This window comes from Anticarsia gemmatalis, chromosome 8 (genome assembly GCF_050436995.1).
Source record: "Anticarsia gemmatalis isolate Benzon Research Colony breed Stoneville strain chromosome 8, ilAntGemm2 primary, whole genome shotgun sequence".
Taxonomy (NCBI): Eukaryota; Metazoa; Arthropoda; class Insecta; order Lepidoptera; family Erebidae; genus Anticarsia; species Anticarsia gemmatalis.
In genome coordinates, this window is record NC_134752.1 from 6,897,120 (window position 1) to 6,917,620 (window position 20,501).

At 35.2% G+C, this 20,501-nt stretch overlaps 1 protein-coding gene across 1 annotated transcript; it reads right to left on the reverse strand.

Moving 5' to 3' along the window:
* Positions 1 to 1,685: 1,685 nt before the first annotated feature.
* LOC142974853 (sodium-dependent nutrient amino acid transporter 1-like) lies at positions 1,686 to 11,466 on the reverse strand. The gene is made up of 14 exons (XM_076117416.1): positions 11,308 to 11,466; positions 7,293 to 7,409; positions 5,857 to 6,127; positions 5,429 to 5,648; positions 5,281 to 5,324; positions 5,047 to 5,194; positions 4,719 to 4,797; positions 4,295 to 4,398; positions 3,948 to 4,134; positions 3,523 to 3,699; positions 3,336 to 3,435; positions 2,740 to 2,916; positions 2,417 to 2,511; positions 1,686 to 2,333 (listed from the first exon to the last, which is right to left on the reverse strand). Exons 1-14 carry the CDS (start codon positions 11,308 to 11,310, stop codon positions 2,163 to 2,165), a joined length of 1,893 nt encoding a protein of 630 aa, XP_075973531.1. The 5' UTR covers positions 11,311 to 11,466; the 3' UTR covers positions 1,686 to 2,162.
* Positions 11,467 to 20,501: the final 9,035 nt, after the last annotated feature.

Sequence of the window (20,501 nt, forward strand, 5' to 3'; positions counted from 1 at the left end):
TAGCTAACCGATTAACACACAGCACCGGCTGTAAAAATATTATATGTGAGATAGATTTGATTGATGTTGATTTAATTGCTATAACAAGAGAGAGCGATCTTTTATATGGATATATAGGCAAAAATATCTGTTAAAAAACAAATTCGAATCAGAAACTGCCATTTGAAAATGATTTCCAAAAGGTCTCACCATTTTGACAACATTCACAAGCTTTCTATAAAATTTTTCACTCAACCGTTGCCAGGGGCTGACGAAGTTCAAACAACGTACACGGACTATATTCGAGTGGGATATCGCGACGACTCCTAGTCGATTTTATACACTTATTCAAACATATATCTGCCGATTGTCTTCTGTAATTTCTTTTGTAATCTTTAAGTGTGTAAAAAATAATCTCTTCTTTATTTGGATACCGCAAGAAATGATTGTCAGTCAACTGCGACTGAATCGCATCAAAGGGCAATCACCGCGTCATTGCAATCGTGCATAGTTTCTGTGGTGTGTCAGTACTTAGCTTATAGTAAAGCCTTTATTAGTAGCAGTATCGCGGAGTACTTAAACTTTAGGTTATTATTGTCCACAAAAAAACGCATTCACGTTCAATGTAGCCAAGACGTATATTTTTGTATTAATATCAGGAAAAGTTAGTTTGCTGATCGTAAATGTTCTAATTTAACAATAACCAAATCTTAGTCTATTCAATTACCTAGACAGATTTGTTGCTGAACAGAATAGAGCAGAAGACACCCAGTTGACTGATCTACGAAGATCGAAGCACAGTGATTCGTCGTCTCTCCTTTTAATTATTTGCAACTGAAACGTGAATAGTTCCAATAAGTACTCGTATTGGAACTATTCACGTTTAAAGCAAAGTAAAGTAAAGCAAAGTAATTGTTCAAGTAGTTTGGCGGCACATATACGACATAATAATAAGCAAATACCTAGTAGTAGTACCTACGTGACGAAAGCGGCTATTAGTGGGATATCATTTATTTTTACATGTTGCTGAAGTAGTGTTAAGCGCGTAACTTAACATTGCGTTGTGTGGTAGAGCCAAAATCACTGCCAAAATATTTCCTACGGCACCCGTCAGAGGCGCTGATCAGATTTTCATACAAAATTTCTCGATGACATCTCGGTTGTCGGTAGTCGATAGTAATAGAGAATCGAGCTACTGCTTACTTTCTATCAATAATCCTATCCTCAGACTAGTGCCAAAGTTGTTCAAGCTAACCGGCCTTTGACATGGCATAAAGATTGCTATCGTAATTGACAACAATCCGGACCGAGTTTTTACGTGCCGTCCGAAGCACGGTGACGCTCAAATACGAGACAGAGAACACCTATCAACGGAATGTCCGCGTCAAGGTTGCTTAACCCGACGATATCATGCCGACCGGTGAGCGAAACTATCTATCTATCTGTCTCCTACGGCTACTGACATCTATACTTTCTTAAAGAGAGTGTTTGTTTTATTGTCCTTCTTCGACCTTTAATCGGTATGTAGAAAAGCCTGCAATACTTATTTCATATTTGTAAGTACCACGTGTATGGCATGGCTTCGAAACGTCTGCGGTATGCGTGGATCATATTAGCACCACAGAGGTCGTTTCACTTAGCTTGACTGTTTCTTTGTTTTTTATGTAATTAATTAGGTATAGGTTAAGATAAAAAATAAACTAAAATTATATGGTAATAATTTATTTCCCCTTATTTAAAATTAGTGGCACAGCCTGTTTTGTTTTAATATAAAATAACTAGCAATATATTTATTCATTAAAAGATAAAGTTGATTACTAATTACGTTTGTAATATCTAAGATAGGAAATGCTGACACGTGTGTTCGCGATTACGTGGTTGCGTTTAGGCATCCGTTGCGTACAGAGACCACGCTAACATTACATATTTCTGCACGGTAAAGCAAACACACATACATTTTGAAATGATTCAGTTTCAATTGTTTCATTTGTTGATGTCATGGGTTTGAGTAAACATTTGTTCATCGATTGATATCATTTTGTGAGATACCCTGTTGACAAGAAGTCATTTGTACAATAATTCTTATAAAATAATCGCTTATTCACTAGGTGCGAATTTACATTTATTCTTACATCTAGATATAATTTATCTTATAGTCTATTCTATATTTAGCGACTTTTGTTTTACACTCTTTTGTAGCCACCACTTAAACTGCGCCATATGTGTCCTAATCTTGACGTGGTAGCTTTTTCCATTTCAACCTCGGCTTCTCTCTTGAACATTTCCCAGTCCCTTCTTTCTGAGGGAGAGCGGGGTCCCCATGTGTCCTTGGGGCTAAAGGATTTTTTGGCAGTCTGTAAACATACAAAATAATTATATATCTTTGTTGAAATTATTCATCAAGGATGCAAAGATTATATATATATACGGCACTCACCTCTTTAAAGTTTCCAGTTCTGTATTTGTACATGGTCACCGAGATGCCGATAGGAATAAAGATAATACCACTGAACAATATCAAGTATCCGCACACTGAAAAGAATATACGCATATTAGTTTAATTTTACGATATTATATCATTAATAACGTATCATATAACATGTGTAGGTATCATGTTTTAAAACGCAACGAAGATCGAATCGATAACTACAGTAAGATTTAAGAAACCAAAAGCCTAATGTCGATAGGGACTATTTTTGTTTAGGTCATTAGAACTGATTTAATACATTTTATACAAAACAACGAATCCAATATATTTACCGTATGCTGCTGTTGGGAACACGTAGTCGCCGACCGTGACATTTCCAAAGTCAGTAAGAGCGTAGATGAATACCGTGATCATCATGATGGGTGTGATCAAGCCCCAACAGAACCTCCAGAACACCGATGTGTTGATTCCTAACATGAATTGAATGTCCTGGCACAAGTTCTCCAATCCTGGAAAAAGACACACAGGTATAACTAACTGGATTTTTCGGAAATTTATCCCTAAGTAGGTAGATATCGCTTATTATCTAATAAAATATTCAATACGCACTTAATCATGCAAAATTTTAATTTTAGCTATCTTATTTATCTCATAGGCGATAAGAATAATTTTTATGACCTCATGTAATTTAAGAATTCTTCAGTTAATGATAGCTTGTGCTCGCGACTTTGTTCGCATGGACTGTTGGTATGGAATTAGAATAAGCTTATTTGTTGCTCTACAACTCGCTCATACATACAGTGAAATACGGATCGTTCGGGAGATTATTGAACATTTATCTTGTCGTTGGTGGCGTATGAAGATGAAATGTAGCTATATTATAGGTTTATCAATCGGTAACAAAAAAACAAACACTATTATAGCTTACCGTAGATCCAAGACACGGCAACAATTTCCATGATAGCGCAGAAAAGAATTAAGAAAGTGCCTCCATAGTAATCGACTAACTCCAAGATATACTGGCCACCCTGTAAGCATTCAAGAACATAACATTAGCGGCTAATACATTTTGAAATCTCTTTTATAAAAAAAGTTTTAAAACTGATTCTACTTACAGGAGTCACGTATACGAGACCGACGAGAAAACCACCGGAGCAGCTCAAGGCGGACATGTACACAGTCTTGACTTGAGGGAAGGCGTCCAGGAACACCGTGTTAATGGTAGACAACAGCGCCACTGATGAACCGATACCCAGCACCGCCAACATCAAGAAGAATAACACTGAGAACAGCTGAAAAATAAATATACATTTTTGTAAAATCACCGAACTATTCAAAATTCTTTGGACAAAGGCCAGAGGCGCTAGAAAATATTGGAGTCCAGGTAATTCGTGAAATGAATCCTTTATGTTTGACTTAGTGGTCACTATTGGGCTAGGTACTCATCATGACACAATTTCTGCAGTGGCGTTTTTAGTAATTTTCTGCCATAACCATTTATTAAATCAGCGAAGAAACTAATTGCATTATAGGTATTTACCTGAGGCAAGAAGGTTTTGGCGATAGCGTCGGGGTAAGAGATGAAAGCGAGCCCGGTTCCTCCGGAGCCAATAACCTCGTCAACTTCCTGGTTCAGCTCGTGCGCCAAGTTACCCAAGATACCGAAGATTGTGATGCCAGAGAGCAAACTCGTGAAGGTGTCCAAAGTGGTTACTATCATAGCATCCCTGTAAGACAAAATATACAGCTTATAGTTGGTTCAATTTATAATCTTCAAGGAATGTCCGTATACATCAGTTACTTCGTTCACATTTTTCTACCTCTAGTTAATTGGAGGTAGGGATCACTCCCATTTTCTTATTACTACATAATTTTAAGAATTCTTACCTGTAGACATTTTGCCGGAAACCGTTGTAAGACGAGAACATAATGATGGCACCAGTGCATACAGATAGAGAGAAGAATACTTGAGTGATGGCTGCGTACCACACCTAAAACATAAGGCATGTTTCAAATTATTATAAGGAAGATTAAGAATGCAGTCAATATGTTTTGTAGTGAAGGTCAACCTTAAAAAAATAAGTCTTTTGGTATTTTCTAACATAACATAATCTCGACCACGGTATTCGATTTCGTGGTAGCTGGGTAATAAAAAAGAGTGAACTTAATGTATAATTTTGTTTAGAGTGTAAGGCGTGCAGGAGCATGGACGATATAAAGTAATGCACCTGGCGAATACACAAGAAGAAGTATAAACTCAGCAGTAAGTAGAATGGAGCTGCGAATGATAATGATGACGTGTGATACTTACATCAAGTTCGATGAGTTTGTCCCACTGCGGTGTCAAGAAGAAGAGGATTCCTTTTCCAGCCCCGGGCAGTATCACCGTGCTGTAAAGAATAGTAAATTGTTAATAAAAACAAACTTCATGGCAAATAACTAAAAGAAATGACCATTAACATTCATAGAGAGGCCGTTGGATAATAAATTAAGTACCGTCGTTGGCTGCCGCATTCCACGTTATTGATATGTTAAACATTAACCGACAACTGATTCTTACTAACCATATTTACATGACAATGCTTACTTTCAGTACCTTAGTGCTACAAATTGTATGTAAAATGTACTGTGAGACTTACGTGATAAGTAGGATGATCATCACAACGTAGGGGAAGATGGCGAGGAAGTAGGCGGCTTTGCCGGAACTCTTGACTCCTTGAGCGACGATCACGAAGATCAAAACCCAGGAGGCGAGGAGACATACAGTTAGGTACCAAATGGGTGCACCTGGAACACAAAGACACAATGCTCATAAATATATTCGATATTCTTGAATAACAAATCACTATCTTATTGCAGTATTTAATACATACCAAGTCCACCTTCAATGCCATCACTTTGCTGGAGCACGGATTTGCTGAAAAAGTAATAAGCATGAGTTATAACATTTTAGTCTTAAAGTCCCAAAAAAACACTATGAATGTTATCTATAAAAGTAAGTGTAAAAAGTGTAATAATTACATGAAATACAATTCAGCGCTGCTGCTGGCATTCGCGGTAACTTCTCCAAATGTCGGTTGGCTTGGATCTGACGGTACGCAGTTGGTCCATTCGGGCTGGCACATCGCCCAGGGTAATGTGGACTGGAAGCTCATCGCCAGGTAGTACAGGCACAGCGCACAAATAGACACGTAGTACGACAATATAATACCACAGCATAAAATAGTTCCGTATCCAGTTCCTGAAACATTTTAATATTGAGTAAGAATACCTACTGCTCTAAACATTTTTTGTTCGCACAAACACAATTTTGGTATTCTGACTGTAAATAAAAATGTAGAAACGACTTTATTCTGGCTAAACAAACCAATCCAGTTTCATTAAGTAATCAGTAATGGCTGTTATTTACACTTTGCTATTTAAAAAAGTTAAACATGTGAATTTAGTACCTTTCATGGCAGGAGACAGTGACCACACTCGGATAGAATTTCTTGAACTGAACTGTCCCAAAATACATTCAAGATAGTACATAGGCTTGCCGATAAGCATAAGTACTATGATATACGGGATGAGGAAGGCACCGCCTCCATTCTGGTAGGCAATGAAGGGGAATCGCCACACGTTGCCGAGACCGACCGAGGTGGCGATACAAGACATAAGGAACTCCATTTGACTGCCCCATTCTGCTCTCTTTGGTAAATCGTCTTCCACTTCGGCCAACTAAAATGACAAAATAGATAAACATTATTAATTTATTCATTGTTGGAGCATTACATAGTGTTAGAACTTCATTACATCCCATAGTTATGCACCATAGCGTTCTCTGCTGTAAGATCATCCAAGTGTATTGAGGTCTAGTACAAGCCGATCACGCAATCATCCTGGTCGCACGATTCGTGCATAGTAATTCATTTATTCGAAACCAATTTACAGGCTTTGAACAATGCACAAAGTTATTTTTATGTCCTCGCTCTCATTTAATTGCCTATTATCGGTATTATTGTGGAAACAATGTGGAATGTTTATCAGACAATCAGGGTTGGACGAACATGACAACGCGGTGCTTTACCCCATATTGCTCATCGTGAAGAATGCAAAAAGAGATTAGACAATCTTATCAGGATGGGCAAACAAAGGAAAAATAGAATTCTACAAGATTTTAACACACCCTATTCCAGTTAAAATTAACGCAATAAAATCTGTATGAAGGTTCATTGCCGTTGACAGCAAAAGGGTGTAAGATATTTCCAACCTACTTAATAAATATACACTTCAATCACTTTTTGAATAAATTAATTATGTCAATCGGGTTATTAAAATAAAATAATGATCATAGATATTCCATGTATGTACAAACTTACATCTCTACAATGTAGTTTATATTTGGAGCAGGATATGAACGAAATCTGATAAATGGCGATACGCTCAATCATGATATCCATTATAATGAATGGCCCCATGAAAATATTATTATAATTACAAGCTAATCTATATTACTCCGACAGAACAAGGTAACACAGAATATAAAATGTTATGCCTAGAAAATAGCTACACTTACTACTAATGGATACTCTTAACGTGAGGCTTTGTGATCACTGAGACCAGACTTTAAACAACCAAAATCCTACTAATAAAAATCCGAAGCTTGTGAGAATGTATGTATATATGGATGTTTGTTACTCTTTCACGCAAATGCTACTGAACTGATTACGCTGAAATTTGGTATATAGGTAGCTGAAGACCCAGAGTAACAAATAGGCTTAAAGGAGTTCCCCGGAGTTCCCGAGGGATCGGGATGCACAAGGGTAGGGTTTCCACGCGAACGAAGTTGCGGGTGGCCTCTAGTTCTGAATATTAGTTTAAGGTCAACGACCTTATATCGTACCTTTTTGTCGCTAGACAGTTTAGCGGAGAGAGGTGCTGGTGGTAATGGTTGCTTGCTAAAGTCTGAAGAGTCTATGACTGCGGCGCTAGGACCCGCCGGAGCGTTACCGCTATCGTCCTGAAAACAAACAAAAACGATCATTTATTAATTATTATCAATCTGTCTTGAAGCCAAAGAGATTTTATTACAAGTTCATACATACTATAATGCGAATAGACTTTTTCCCCGACCTAATACACATATAAAGTTACGTGTCTTATATTTTTCTAAACAAATTAAAATACCTATGTAATTGTTTCAAAAAAACAAGTTTTTGAAATAATAATCTCACTGGTTATGTTTCGTTTTTGTTGAGATCCGGTTAGTTGAAAAACCTAAACGTTGGATTTTCCTTGTTGAATTGCATTCAAGTTTAGTCTTTATCACAACGTAAAGGAGCTATAAAGAATATTAATATGTGTCGATTAGTCGGCCTTTCTTTTGTTAATATGTATACTAACGTTGCACAATTAAACTAATAGTCAATACGTTATTCTTTAAGACGCAAGACGGCTTTTCATCAAGCAAAAGTACCTATTAGCAATAATTAGAAGCAGTTCTTTACTTTTTACTTTTTTTCTTTACTTCCGATATTCGTATAGGTGCTTTCAGTTGTCAGTAATATTTACCTGGATTTAGATTTTTATTATTAGATCTCAGGCAAACGTCAGATTTTATAGCTTTTGAGCATGATTGTTAATTGTTTATTATATTTTCCTTCTTAGGTACTCAAGCCGATTTGCTCTTTCGTCTTTATGTTTTATAGTTTGGAAATTATTAATTTCTTTTATATCAATCATGCATTATATTATAATTACTCAAATTTATCTCTGCGGAATTAATTATTTTTGGCAAGTATTTAGATATATCCTCATAATGAGCGTGTGCTTGCGTTATTCCTATCAATAGAGGATTAACACCGACGTAGTACAGTAGATTAACATAATACTTTGGAAGGGTGTTTGAACGGATTAAGACGATTATAAAATATTTATTGCACTTTTGCACAATTTTTCAAGGGCAAAAAATACGTAGATGCTTGTTAATATTATTAATTACTTTCGATTCGATGAAATTATAAACTTTGTAACATTTGTCCCAACCCCAGTACATTTCTATATTACAGATTGAAAAATACAAAGCAGTTGTCGGTAAACTAGAAATAAAATCCATAAGTTTGCTAAGATCCTGTGAGTTGCTGCTTGTTAGAATTTATAGGAAAAAATACTTAGTGTAAAGGTTCTACCTCTAATATAAATATTCTCAACATACTATTTGATAATCCGTATCTACAAGTTATAGTTAATGCATAATTTGGTTGAAGTATTAGTTTAGAGAGCCATTCAGGGACAAATAACTATTTCGACCTAGTTAATTTGAACACATAGATAAACAATTACTATGACCTTATTGCTTCTAATTCAATGCGGAGTCTCAAGTACCTACAATAATTAATAATTTTCTTGATTTATGTCTAATTATAATTACCGTGATAACGAACAATGACCTCACAATGCCATTAATGTCTAGTAAGTCATCAACTCATACCGTTTAAGTTATTTAAAACACTATATTTTATTCTGATTTGTAATAATTTTATAATTGAACATAAAATATTACTAGACGTTAAAGGTTAGTTCCTTTGGTGTCTAATCATATTACGATCGTCATATTTTCCGTCATTATTCATAAATACATGAATGTCATAGATAATTATACAATATACATATATCTATTAATGATAATAAATATATACATATACATATCTAATCTAATCCACATTTTATTATTTGTAAGATTAAGATATAAAAACAAAAGGACGGTTATCATAAATTATTATTGTATTTATGTATGTATATTAATATTAAGGAATAAATATTCGTTGCCGAAACGTGACCAGCGACTAGAAGGAAATTTACAAAAGTTATCTATGAATTCCTGAAAGCGAGCATTAGTGTTTATTGCCCTATGAGATATAACTTTATTAGCAATATGATATAAACTTTAGTTATCTGTTATTGACAGCCAATACCATGTGCTTTAATTGTCGTACTAAAATATATTGTTGTATGTACGACAAGGAAGCGAGGATTATGAAAATTATCAAGAGCGATAAACATTTAAGATATTATCATATTATGTAGGTATCTGGTTTTTCAGAAATTCCTGAAATAACTATATTTATAATCACCATATGAATTAGCATAATTTATGAAATTGGTACTATTGTTTTGCGAAACTAAACTTAAAACAAAAATATTTCAGCCGAAAATATTTTTAATGTAATAAATCCATGGTATTTGATCAACAAAACACATTTATTACGTTATTAAATCCCTTGCTTTAAAATAATAAAAAAAACGAAATAATATATAAAAGTCAACGCTTAAACGATTGCTGATTGATTACTTGTGTAGCAATATTGATTGCAATCAATGAATGACCTATATGATTATTCATTTCCGAATCATTTGTATTTAAACAACGTGTTTAGCCGAATGATTAAGTTTGTTTGATTGTTTATTTTGTTTTCGTAGGTGTGATTGTTTGGAGAAAAATCTACGCTACCGACTAATATTCTAGTAGTGTATCACTTATAGGAATTGGATAATTCATACTTTTTATGAGTAAAAAACCGACTTCGATGCAAAATATCACTTAAGAACTCCGAACCTAACATGACCAAAAATGATCATATCAATGTACTTTACAAAGTAACGCATCTTTTAAGGATATCTCAAAAACGGCTCGTCGCATCTAAACAAATTTAAATGGCCATTGACCACATCTCTTTACAATTACACAAAAAGAAAATTAATTCTGGTCCTTCAGTAATAAGCTATGAAATATGAAATGAATAGGTACTGACGAATTGAGAAGCTCTCCCTTTTTTAAATCGGTTAAAAATCAAAGTAGCTATACAATATTGCCGTGATTTATTAGTTTAGCGGTAGTCTGACCGTGCTAGGGGTTAATAAACTAAAATAAATAAAATAAACCATCTTTTTCATTCAGAACTTATAAATGTTATCAAGACTTAAATATCAATATTGTGGGAATGATGCAGATTCTTCATATTCAATTATAATTATCAAGTTATAACACGTAAGTTTATAGCGATGTTTGCTAACGAATTTGTACAAAATTGTTTTTACGGTTTAATAGTAACTCCGACACGGTCTTCTGGTTACAAACTAAGCAATAGTAAATATGCTTCTATACTTGTAAATACATACGTAAACACAAAAATGTATATCCAAATTCAATACAGATCCTCGTACTCATCACACAAATATTTATTGTCATGGTTGGATTCGAACCCACTACAAGCGACGCGGCGGCTATTGATGCAAAGCGATCACGTTAACTACTGCGCCAAACGTGCGGTCATGTAGTTTGAATATCTGGATTAACAACTTTTTATATTTGGCAGTCTTTTGAAAACAAAAAACCTAAATCTTTATGATGTTCTTTACCTTATCCTTAAAGTAAATGAACTCGAATTTGAATATTATTCAAAATGTTGGCCGCTAAACCGCAGAAAATTGCGCGAAACAAATAAATTAAAAATGCAATCAACTCACGATCTCGCATCCTTTTCCTCTCTTTAATATGCACGTATATTATTATTGTTTTATTACATACGTAACGTCATATTCATAAACATTCAAGAACATTGAATATTGTATGAAAACTACTTGCTTTTTATATCGTAGGTTAATAAAAATATTAATAAAGCGATAAGCTCTAAGGGAATTCCGAAAACCATAACGATGGGAATATTGATGGTACAATGCAACGTCTGCATTTTATAGTTTTAATTTTTTTTATGTTAGGACCAATTTAATATATTTGGTTAAATACAAAAAACAAATCAATGTTTGTATTTGTATCGTCCGTAAACAAAGTACCTGAATACCGGTTTACACTTGCGGTACAAACAAAACTCCGAGAGCATAAAATTATATATCCTCACCATATTCACAATTTTCACACTATTTGTTTTCTTCACAAATTCCTGAGGTGATCACTAAAGGCGATCAAGCAGCCAGGTAAGTTCAGGCAACGCACACCAACTACACACGAGTGATTGTCGCGACGACTTCTCGCCAATTTTATACAAATACGTATCAAACGTCAAGTATCTGCCGACCGTCCTCGCTAACAGATTTCTTTTGTAATCTTTAGGTAAGCAATAAATTATCACACAGTTTGGACACAGGTGCCGACTGTTAGTAAACTGTGGGTGTATCGTCAAACGGACGTATCCTTGTGCAGCACTCAGTGTGGCTGAAGTTTGTCAGTTAAGCTTTACACGTTAACACGTCGCCGACTTAACGCCGCGACTGGCACGTTACTATTGAGATGTGAAACCTGCAGTTAACTCGTACTCAATGTCATATAAACCACCAGAGGTTATTGGAATGGGAATCCGCTCATAGAAATGTTTCTAATTGTGACCTTTAAAATCTCTTCGTAAGCTAAGTTAAGGTCAAGAAGGTGCCAATTTTGAACGCTATCTATCATTCATACGAATGCTTATATTTATTTTAATTTGTTGTACAAAAATATAAACAAATAACTTCGTCTCAGGTAAGATTTCTGAAGTGGACATACTGTTAGGTAGGTAAGTATACGATTATTCTCGCAGAAAAAAAGGTAACATGAGTCAGAGTCTGGTTAATGAATGGTTAATTTAATATTGCTCAGCATCGAAATTACTTCTAAAGAGATATTTTATGTAACGTCATTCATCATATTTATGTTTTCGTCATACCTAGTCCTCGGTTATGATTCAAACTGTGTTGTGAGTGTATTAGCTTACTGGCATCAAATACATTGTAAAACCAATAAAAACTATATTACAAAATGCTATAAAAAGTTATTGCTTAACTTAACTTCTATATTATTAGACAGAAATGCAAATAAAATAATGCGACAAAAATGCAGTTTGAGGGCTAGGCGTAGGGAAACAAAATCAATGTTTATTTACTGATTAAACTATGAGTAGACTGGTTTGCCCATAATCCTAGCTTTCTATCGGATTGTTCCGCTTTCTGGTTATTTGTAGGTTATCCGTCTATTCCTCTAGTCCTATTATGTTCAGCTTTCTCGGGACTTAGAACTTACATACTTACTTTGTTTTCGCAGTAAACTAAAAACCTCTCATAGTTACGCCATGTCTGTTCGTCCGTGCAAATGTCCGCAGTATAGCCGAAAAAATTCTAATGTTAGGAAACTGCAATTTGGCATGATTATACATGTAAGCCACGATATATTTATAATTATTTTTTTCTCATGAACCCCGTCACATTGTTGGATAGGTTTTCCAAAAATATTACGAGTTCACGACAGACCAATCCACTTTCAATTAAGAAATTGTGTGGTTTGATAAATATTAGGTCTGAATGTACTTATTCATTTTTATTAAAGTCAAGTGTCGTGTAATTTTGTACCTAACATCGTAAATGCTGTTTGAACTCGGTATAGATTAAATTAAGCATAACAGAATTGTTAAAATCATTGTTCTTCTAAAATAGCCCGCAAAAATAATATAACAAAGTCCCTTTCTTATAACCACGAAACCCCTTATTGAGCGCGACAAGCACTTTGCTTTTTTCTTAATTATTCACTGCTAATGATTAAATTCATTTAAGTAACCTTCGAAAATTCGCCCTTACCCAAAAACACATAGTCATATTAGGTACCTATACCAAAAAAGACTGCATCCTTCCTCAACACACGTTTTATAAATTTGGAAATTCAAAGTATCAGATTTGCATAACCAGTTTCTATTGTGTGCGACTATTGTGCAATGTTGTAAGTTTACTGTCTGATTTCCCTAATTAAATGGGTAATCCCCCGGAATAGGGAAAAGGAGAGTCCCAAAACTTTCGTCTGATAGTTACTGTTATTTTCGTAAGGAAAAACTACTTTGTCATTACTTTAATTACTTGGAAAACCAATGCAGTTCATTAAATTAACATAATAATATTTCGGTGATCATTACAATTAATGAGTTCATAAGTAAATTAGCATTTTTATTCACAGTTCATAATTAATGGTTAAAGTAATAAGTAGTCCATTCTGTAGTTATTATATGATTAGGTCATTCTCATATAAGTAATTGCTGAAGTTGAAACAATTTGTAAAGACAAAGAGCAAAACTATTATTAACCGACATTTGTCTGTATTACAATGATTAATCGCAGAATAACGACTCCGTTCTAAAGTTGTAATAACAATTTTAAACTGCCTTGAAATATACTACGCGAGTGTCAACTGCGTACCAAATATGCATAAAAGTTACCTTCTAAACGTCATCTGATCTATGAATATTTGATGTAATTGGGCTCATTCATTCGTAAGGTCGCTAATTTGATACGAATATTGAACTAGCATTATGATTTTAAGAATTTAAAGTAGTTTTAAATAAACAGTGTATTGACATTGACCCGGTAAAGGATAGTATAAAGTAACCTTTAAAAGGTTAACATATTCGCAACACGTTCGTCAGAATTAAAGAACTGTTTCCAAAGAATTATAGCGGAAATGAACATAAAAATGAGTAATAAATATGAATCTACCCTTAAATGGTTGATGTGAATGCGTTTTACCTGTACCTGAGTCATTGTTGCATGTCATTGCCTCGGATTTACCGGGTAAAAGTGTTTATCATTTTATTTACCTAGTAACTGAGAGTTCTTATTTTAGACATTTCATAAGGTATGCGCATTATTGCTGCTAAAAGGGTACCATCTTATCATCCCTAGACGTCTATAGAAGATAAGAGACGATTATACTGTTTAATCTATAAATTGTCTGGTTTTTTTTTATTTTAGGATTTTCCTTATTTAATTGGAAATACATTTAATACAGGCTTTTCCAATTTTTTTGATATAAATCAAGGCTACTTTGAAAGTATATTTTGGTATCTACCTATCTTTGTCTGTACCTAAAAATGATAATTAAAAAAAGAGGTATAGCATTCTCAACCCCCTAATACTACCAGTTAAATAAATTGAGCTAATAATAATACAAAAAGTTTATTTATAGCATGCAGTTAATTATAAAATATGTAACTTAACCGGTTAGCTGGTATCTCGCGTATTTTTATTGACAGGTACTAAAACAGTTACGCATGGTCTTTTCAATTTCTTCGCTATAGGGCTGCCACCTGCCACTCAAGTAGTCGTCAATCGTGGAGCAGAACAATAGCACAAACGTGATTAGGAGACAATGTGCAACTTAAATAGAATAACGTGGATCGTGATGTATTCTTTACATATAATAATTCATAGTTACTTTACGTCTTTGAATGACGCAATTTAGATAGCTATGACAAAAACTAGCATCTGTAATTAGGTATAATCTAAATCTAAAATAAATAAAAATTATTGTAAGACTTATGTTTGGTTTGTCCAGTGCGGGACCACGGAATGTTTTTAATGTATTTATTTTCATAGTAATATGCAAAATGTTCTCAGACAATGTAAGTTAAAATTTTAGAAATAATTTTATTTTTGTTTTGTTATAATAAATTATGAATGTTTTTTTTATTTTCATATTATCCATAGTTACAGGATATTATAATCATTTTTTTTTGGGTTTTCGGGTTTTTTCAAAGATAATGATGAGCTGATTTTATATCTAAATCTATTTAACAATATGAGGATAATTATTGCCCCCTCAACAAATTAAATGGTAATATTAGTATAGATTGTACGCATAGATATAGTAATTAGCCGTAAACATACGTAATATAATCGCCTAATCTGCGTATATCGTGTAGATTATTAATGTATAGCCGACATTGTTGTTTCTTATCACCGATGTATGTTTTACCCGACTTCAGAAAAGGAGGATGTACTCAACTTGACCGTAATTTTATATTTGTTATTAGATGGACATATTATTGTTTTGATTGTCTTTTTTTGCTAGAAATTTGGACCTTTCCATACAGTCCCATTATATGATCCAGATTTGATGGTTCTATTTTGAGATATCCTGATCCCTCCTATTGTATATTATTGATATTATGATGGCCATGTCTGTTGAAGGTGTTACTAAAGTTTATATATTATTATATTTATTATATATTAATATTATTGTCAATGGTTGGGAGCCCTACCTACACAAGGCGCTTCCGTCGTCATTTCCTTACAGAGGGTCAGGAAATGCAGATCGAGTGAATACACTGCACAATGTCGTCTGCTTCGTTTACATCCACCACTTATCAACGCGGTTACCTCGCCACTGAACTGTATCAAGATAAGTCGATAATCGATGTCAGACAAGGATAAGGTCACAAATTAAACCATGCCTAATAGAGACTATCGTATTTCTATATACAGCCTTGATGAGCCTTGACTTATTTATGTTTGTATATTGATTATGATTTTATTAACTAATATCGTCGTTATTCGTTAATTAAATAGAGTTTAAATTTTAAGAACTTTGCAATAGTAAAATATGCTTTAAAAAAACTGCAGATACTGTAAAAATACGTATTTGTCGCGCGAAAGAATTTGTACCAATGTTTAAGACGGCATTCACCATAGTGACGCTTGTGACCACCCTTATCGATGCACTGTACTCACGCTAGATGTCAATAGACTATAGCCATCAGCCTTCATCATATTACATATTATGCCTAAGCCACGTCAAATCCCTTGGGGCGGCTTAAACAAATTTGCTGACCACTAACCATGCGACAAGAAGAAGAAAACCTAGATGCAGATTTTCCCTCTGTTATTATGCAAGTAGAGTCTTACCTAAAGCATTTTTCATTTGACCTTTGATTTTATCACGCCTAATTTTCAATTCTGATAATCAACTAACATTAATGATATCGATAACAATTATATGGTTTTTATATTGATATGCATCCCAGTGTGGTTGACCTTTAATCTTTTTTAGTAAAATACGTACTCATACATCATAAATGAGGTATTTAGCACGCGTCAATACAATATTATGGAAAATTTTGGAATATGCTAGTTGGTCCATTCGGCTTCACTCGTATAAAATTATGATTATTCTGGAACATAGAATTCTTCCTCGCGGCAAGCGACGTAGTCTGAAGACTAAAGAACGAGAAAGCGCAAGCCTCTCTCGTTCTGAAAATTAATTCAATTTGTATTTGCATTGTCGGCACAGGTTCCATTGTTATTTACTTTATAGTAAAATGGTTTCATGGAATAACTTGGCCCAGTGATGGAATTATCCCATTGAAAATGTGAACATAAAATTTTTCTAAATATTTTTTCGAAACATTATTTTTTTTGTTATTGCTATTTAAACTTGACTTATGTTACTTTTCGATTTATATATAAAGGTACATAGTAGAAAAATATTTGAGTCAATTGTCTCAGAAATACAAACGGATTAAAATAAAAAGTGTAGTACGTGTCTTGTTTAATCGGGTTCGTTAATACTATACTTAAGCAGAGATACGAAACGCTTTCACACGCATTTAGGTTCTAATACCTATATTTTATTTTATATTAAATCAAATTATGTATTTTTAAAACAGGAAGTGGAAAATAGCTAATTATTCTCAAAAGTCGCTTGCCTTAACTAGGAATATAGAAGGTAAGAAAATACAACGTTTTGTTTAAGGAAAATACAGCAATTTATCAATTATTATTATTACTGGCCATAAAATAATCATTACCTGAGTAAAATAAGTGTATGTACCTACTACTGACTATAATTTTAAGATATTTTTTCTAGCACGAGACATATATCTCCGTAACGTTTATCATCAGGTGCATAAAAAATGTCATGTCATCTATATATAATAATGAATTGCTTTTCGTTAGTCTCGCTAAAACTCGAGAACGGCTGGTCCGATTTGGCTAATTTTGGTCTTGAATTATTTGTAGAAGTCCAGAGAAGGTGTAAAATGTGATAAAATTTGAAAATGCGCGGTATTAAATAAAAACAAGAAAGCGTGAGCGGAACTGCGCGGGTCAGCTAGTTTTTTTTATATATCTTTCGTGCGAATGGCAATCAGTAGGAGCCACGGGTCACTGCAAACTGCACGTTTGTAGGATGTGATAAGATTTGGCTAATCGAGCATGTGCTCATAAACCGCTTATTGCTTGAAATGAATCATTCATCTTATCTTATACACAAGTACATCTACATTCTGCAAGTTATATCGCTTAGGTACATTGATTAAAATAATAATAGGTAACGAAAACCTAATGTCGGCTCACTGAAAGACAATTACGGATGATACCTAGATAGATTATGAACTTATAGATTGTAACTGATGACCAAAACTAACTATAGAAAGTACTTTATCTTGATAAAATGCTTTTTAGACTAACGATTGGTTATCTCTGAGCAGTGAAATCTGTACATAGAATGTGGGTACATAACCAAGACACAGAGTAAATACATTTCACTGAAACCATAAGTGCAATGGTGTGTGCAACGATGTGTCCAACTGTGCATCGCTTTCAGCTAAGTGTATTAAATGTGATAAGAGCAAAGCACTTGTGAACTTTAATACCATTTGATAGTAGGGTAGATACAGTACCGTAGTAATACCAATGAGTGAAATAAGAAGTATACCATACTGTTGTAAAATGTGTGTTTTGTTTTAACCGCTTTTGAATAACTTATTTACTTATAGTTTTTCATCATATACTATTTTGACTCTTCCCTTCTCCAGCCGGAAAATTGCAATACACCATAACTTTACAAAATATTACAAAATGTTGTATGTCTGTTTAGCTTTTAGGGCTTATGAAACTAACCACGATGATAGTCAATTATTTTCTTTTCTCTTAATCAACACACACGCGTGCGTTTCCGCGCGGATCAGCAGTTGTATAAAAAATATAATTATCTTTATAATCTTTATGGTAGTACATTTACATACCTTCTATCTGCTTACTTGGAATAACTGATTCAGTTTCATTTACCTACAATGTTTACAGTACTAATAAAACAATATCCTTTGACGACATTTTAACAAGAAAAACGAACAGAAGATATAAATACCAGTGTTATGGACATATAAAATAAATGTGTATTGTTATTGTTTACTCAGACCAAACATTGGACTATATTCTTGAGCTAAATATTTACTAGGTCTTATCTTATATTTATGAAAATGTATCTCAACCTTGGCCACAAGTACCTACTCTTAGTATATTGACACGCTCATTACTGGACAGCTATTAAATACTTTCCAAACTCTGAAATGGCTGTTGGTAACTGTAATAAAATGAAATATACGTACATACATAAAATCATGCCTTTTTCTCATAGGGGTAGGCAGAGATCAGAAAAAGAAAAAAACAAAATAAAATAAATTCTAATTGTTGTTGAAACGAAAACTCACATCCAATTTACACGAAAACGAGTAAAGTTCAATATGTCTACCGCAAAACTCACAGCCCGAAGGTGGCCATCGTAAAAAGTTTACTCGATCACACTAACACCTAGCCGTAGAGCAAAATCAAGCAAACCGATAATTATTCAGGAGTGATGAAACCAGTGATGACTGCTTATTTTAATTTCTGTTAATAATTATTATTCACTAATTAATCTTCTCATTACCCATGTCCTTATTATTGGCATGCCATCACGCCGTAGTATGCTGCTTGTACCCAGTAGATAGGTAAAAGTAACCATTATCACAATAACGTATAATGCAACACGAACATCTACATACTACCTTAGTTTATGATTAAGTATTCATACGAATGCACTAATTAGCGAGTGCATCTTATCATGATGGTTGCGCAGACATAATGACGACACCGCACCTTCTACCTAACTTATATCCTAACTAATCCTAATCCTAACTAATATTAAGCGAAAGTTTGTGAGAATGTATGTACAGGCAGAGGCGTATTTAAGGATGGTGCGCCCCGGGCTCCGCTAGCTTTCCGCCCCATCAAGGAATGAAAAAAAAACTAAACATTATTTTAATTTTTAGCAAATTCGTTTTTTAACTTGTCCTAATCAATTTTATTTATGAAATCGGCTTTAATCGACCTTCACCTCCTCTGGGGAGGCAGAATCGTCTAGACCTATAATGCTCAATTCCGCGGCCTTTGTGGGCCTGGACACTCGGATAGTGTCCTCCCTGATGACTTCCCTCAATTTAGAGGCCAGGGCGTGTGCTTTTCCGGCCCTTGCTACCACTGGGAGCTCAAACATTCGAGCTCCCGTAGCCGCAACCTCGAAGCGGAGTATTCCATTGTTGGCCAGGTTTATTTTGCCCTACGCGTCCCCAATAACGTCTTTGTAGGTCGCACCGCTTTTTGCCGCCTCCAGCTGCAGCGTGAAGATCACTGCAGCCGATTTCGGAGCCCGAAGTTTGGGCGCCTTCTTTTTCTTGCCCTTTTTGTCGGCTTCCGTAGCCTTTGGCGCCTTTGTTGCCTTGCTGTTTTTCCCGACGAACTGCTACTCATTGGCAGCCGTCGGGTTAGTGACAGTGTCAGAGCCAGTGTCGGAACCGACACTAGACGCCCGAGCTATCTTCGACCTCGTCCTCACCGAGGAGTATCACGCAAAACTGGGCGTGCTCCGACTCTACGCAGTCAAGATAGCTTGGCCTCTTGCCCCCGATCTCCTCGGGTATGAGTTTCTCGCCTCTCCCCCTTACATCAAGTAGGTTCGTTTTCAAATTTATATTATCCAAACAGTTCCCGCGAGTGTGGTAGCAAGTATGGTTCCACCGAGGTAGACGCCCCAAACACCTGACGTTTATACTACTGGAGGGCGGGAGGTGCCCCAGTGGCCGCTTGCGTCTGGTATTCCCTCCAGCCCCTCGCAAAGCGAATGACCTCTGACCACGCAAGGCCCCCAAAGGAGGCGCCACTGCTGGAGTTACTCGGGATTTTCAAAGAGGTGGTCTCCTCGCGACCCAGCCGGTTAAGGCAAGGCCCTCGGTCAAGGATGAGCGGGTGTACGATATCGAGTTTACGTTGACGAGGGCGACGGCGGCCTGGCTCTTCGTCAGCTCGGGGCAGTGTGAGTGCCCACCGAGCCCGTCCTCCCACTGACGGCTCACCTGTCCCGCACCTATGTCCTCTGCAAGCAGAGGGACGTGCACAGTATTTGTTTGTTCCTCGCGATCGCTGTTTCCCCAACCTTTCAATGTTACTAAGCCCCCTCACCACGACAAGATGTAGAGTCACGAGG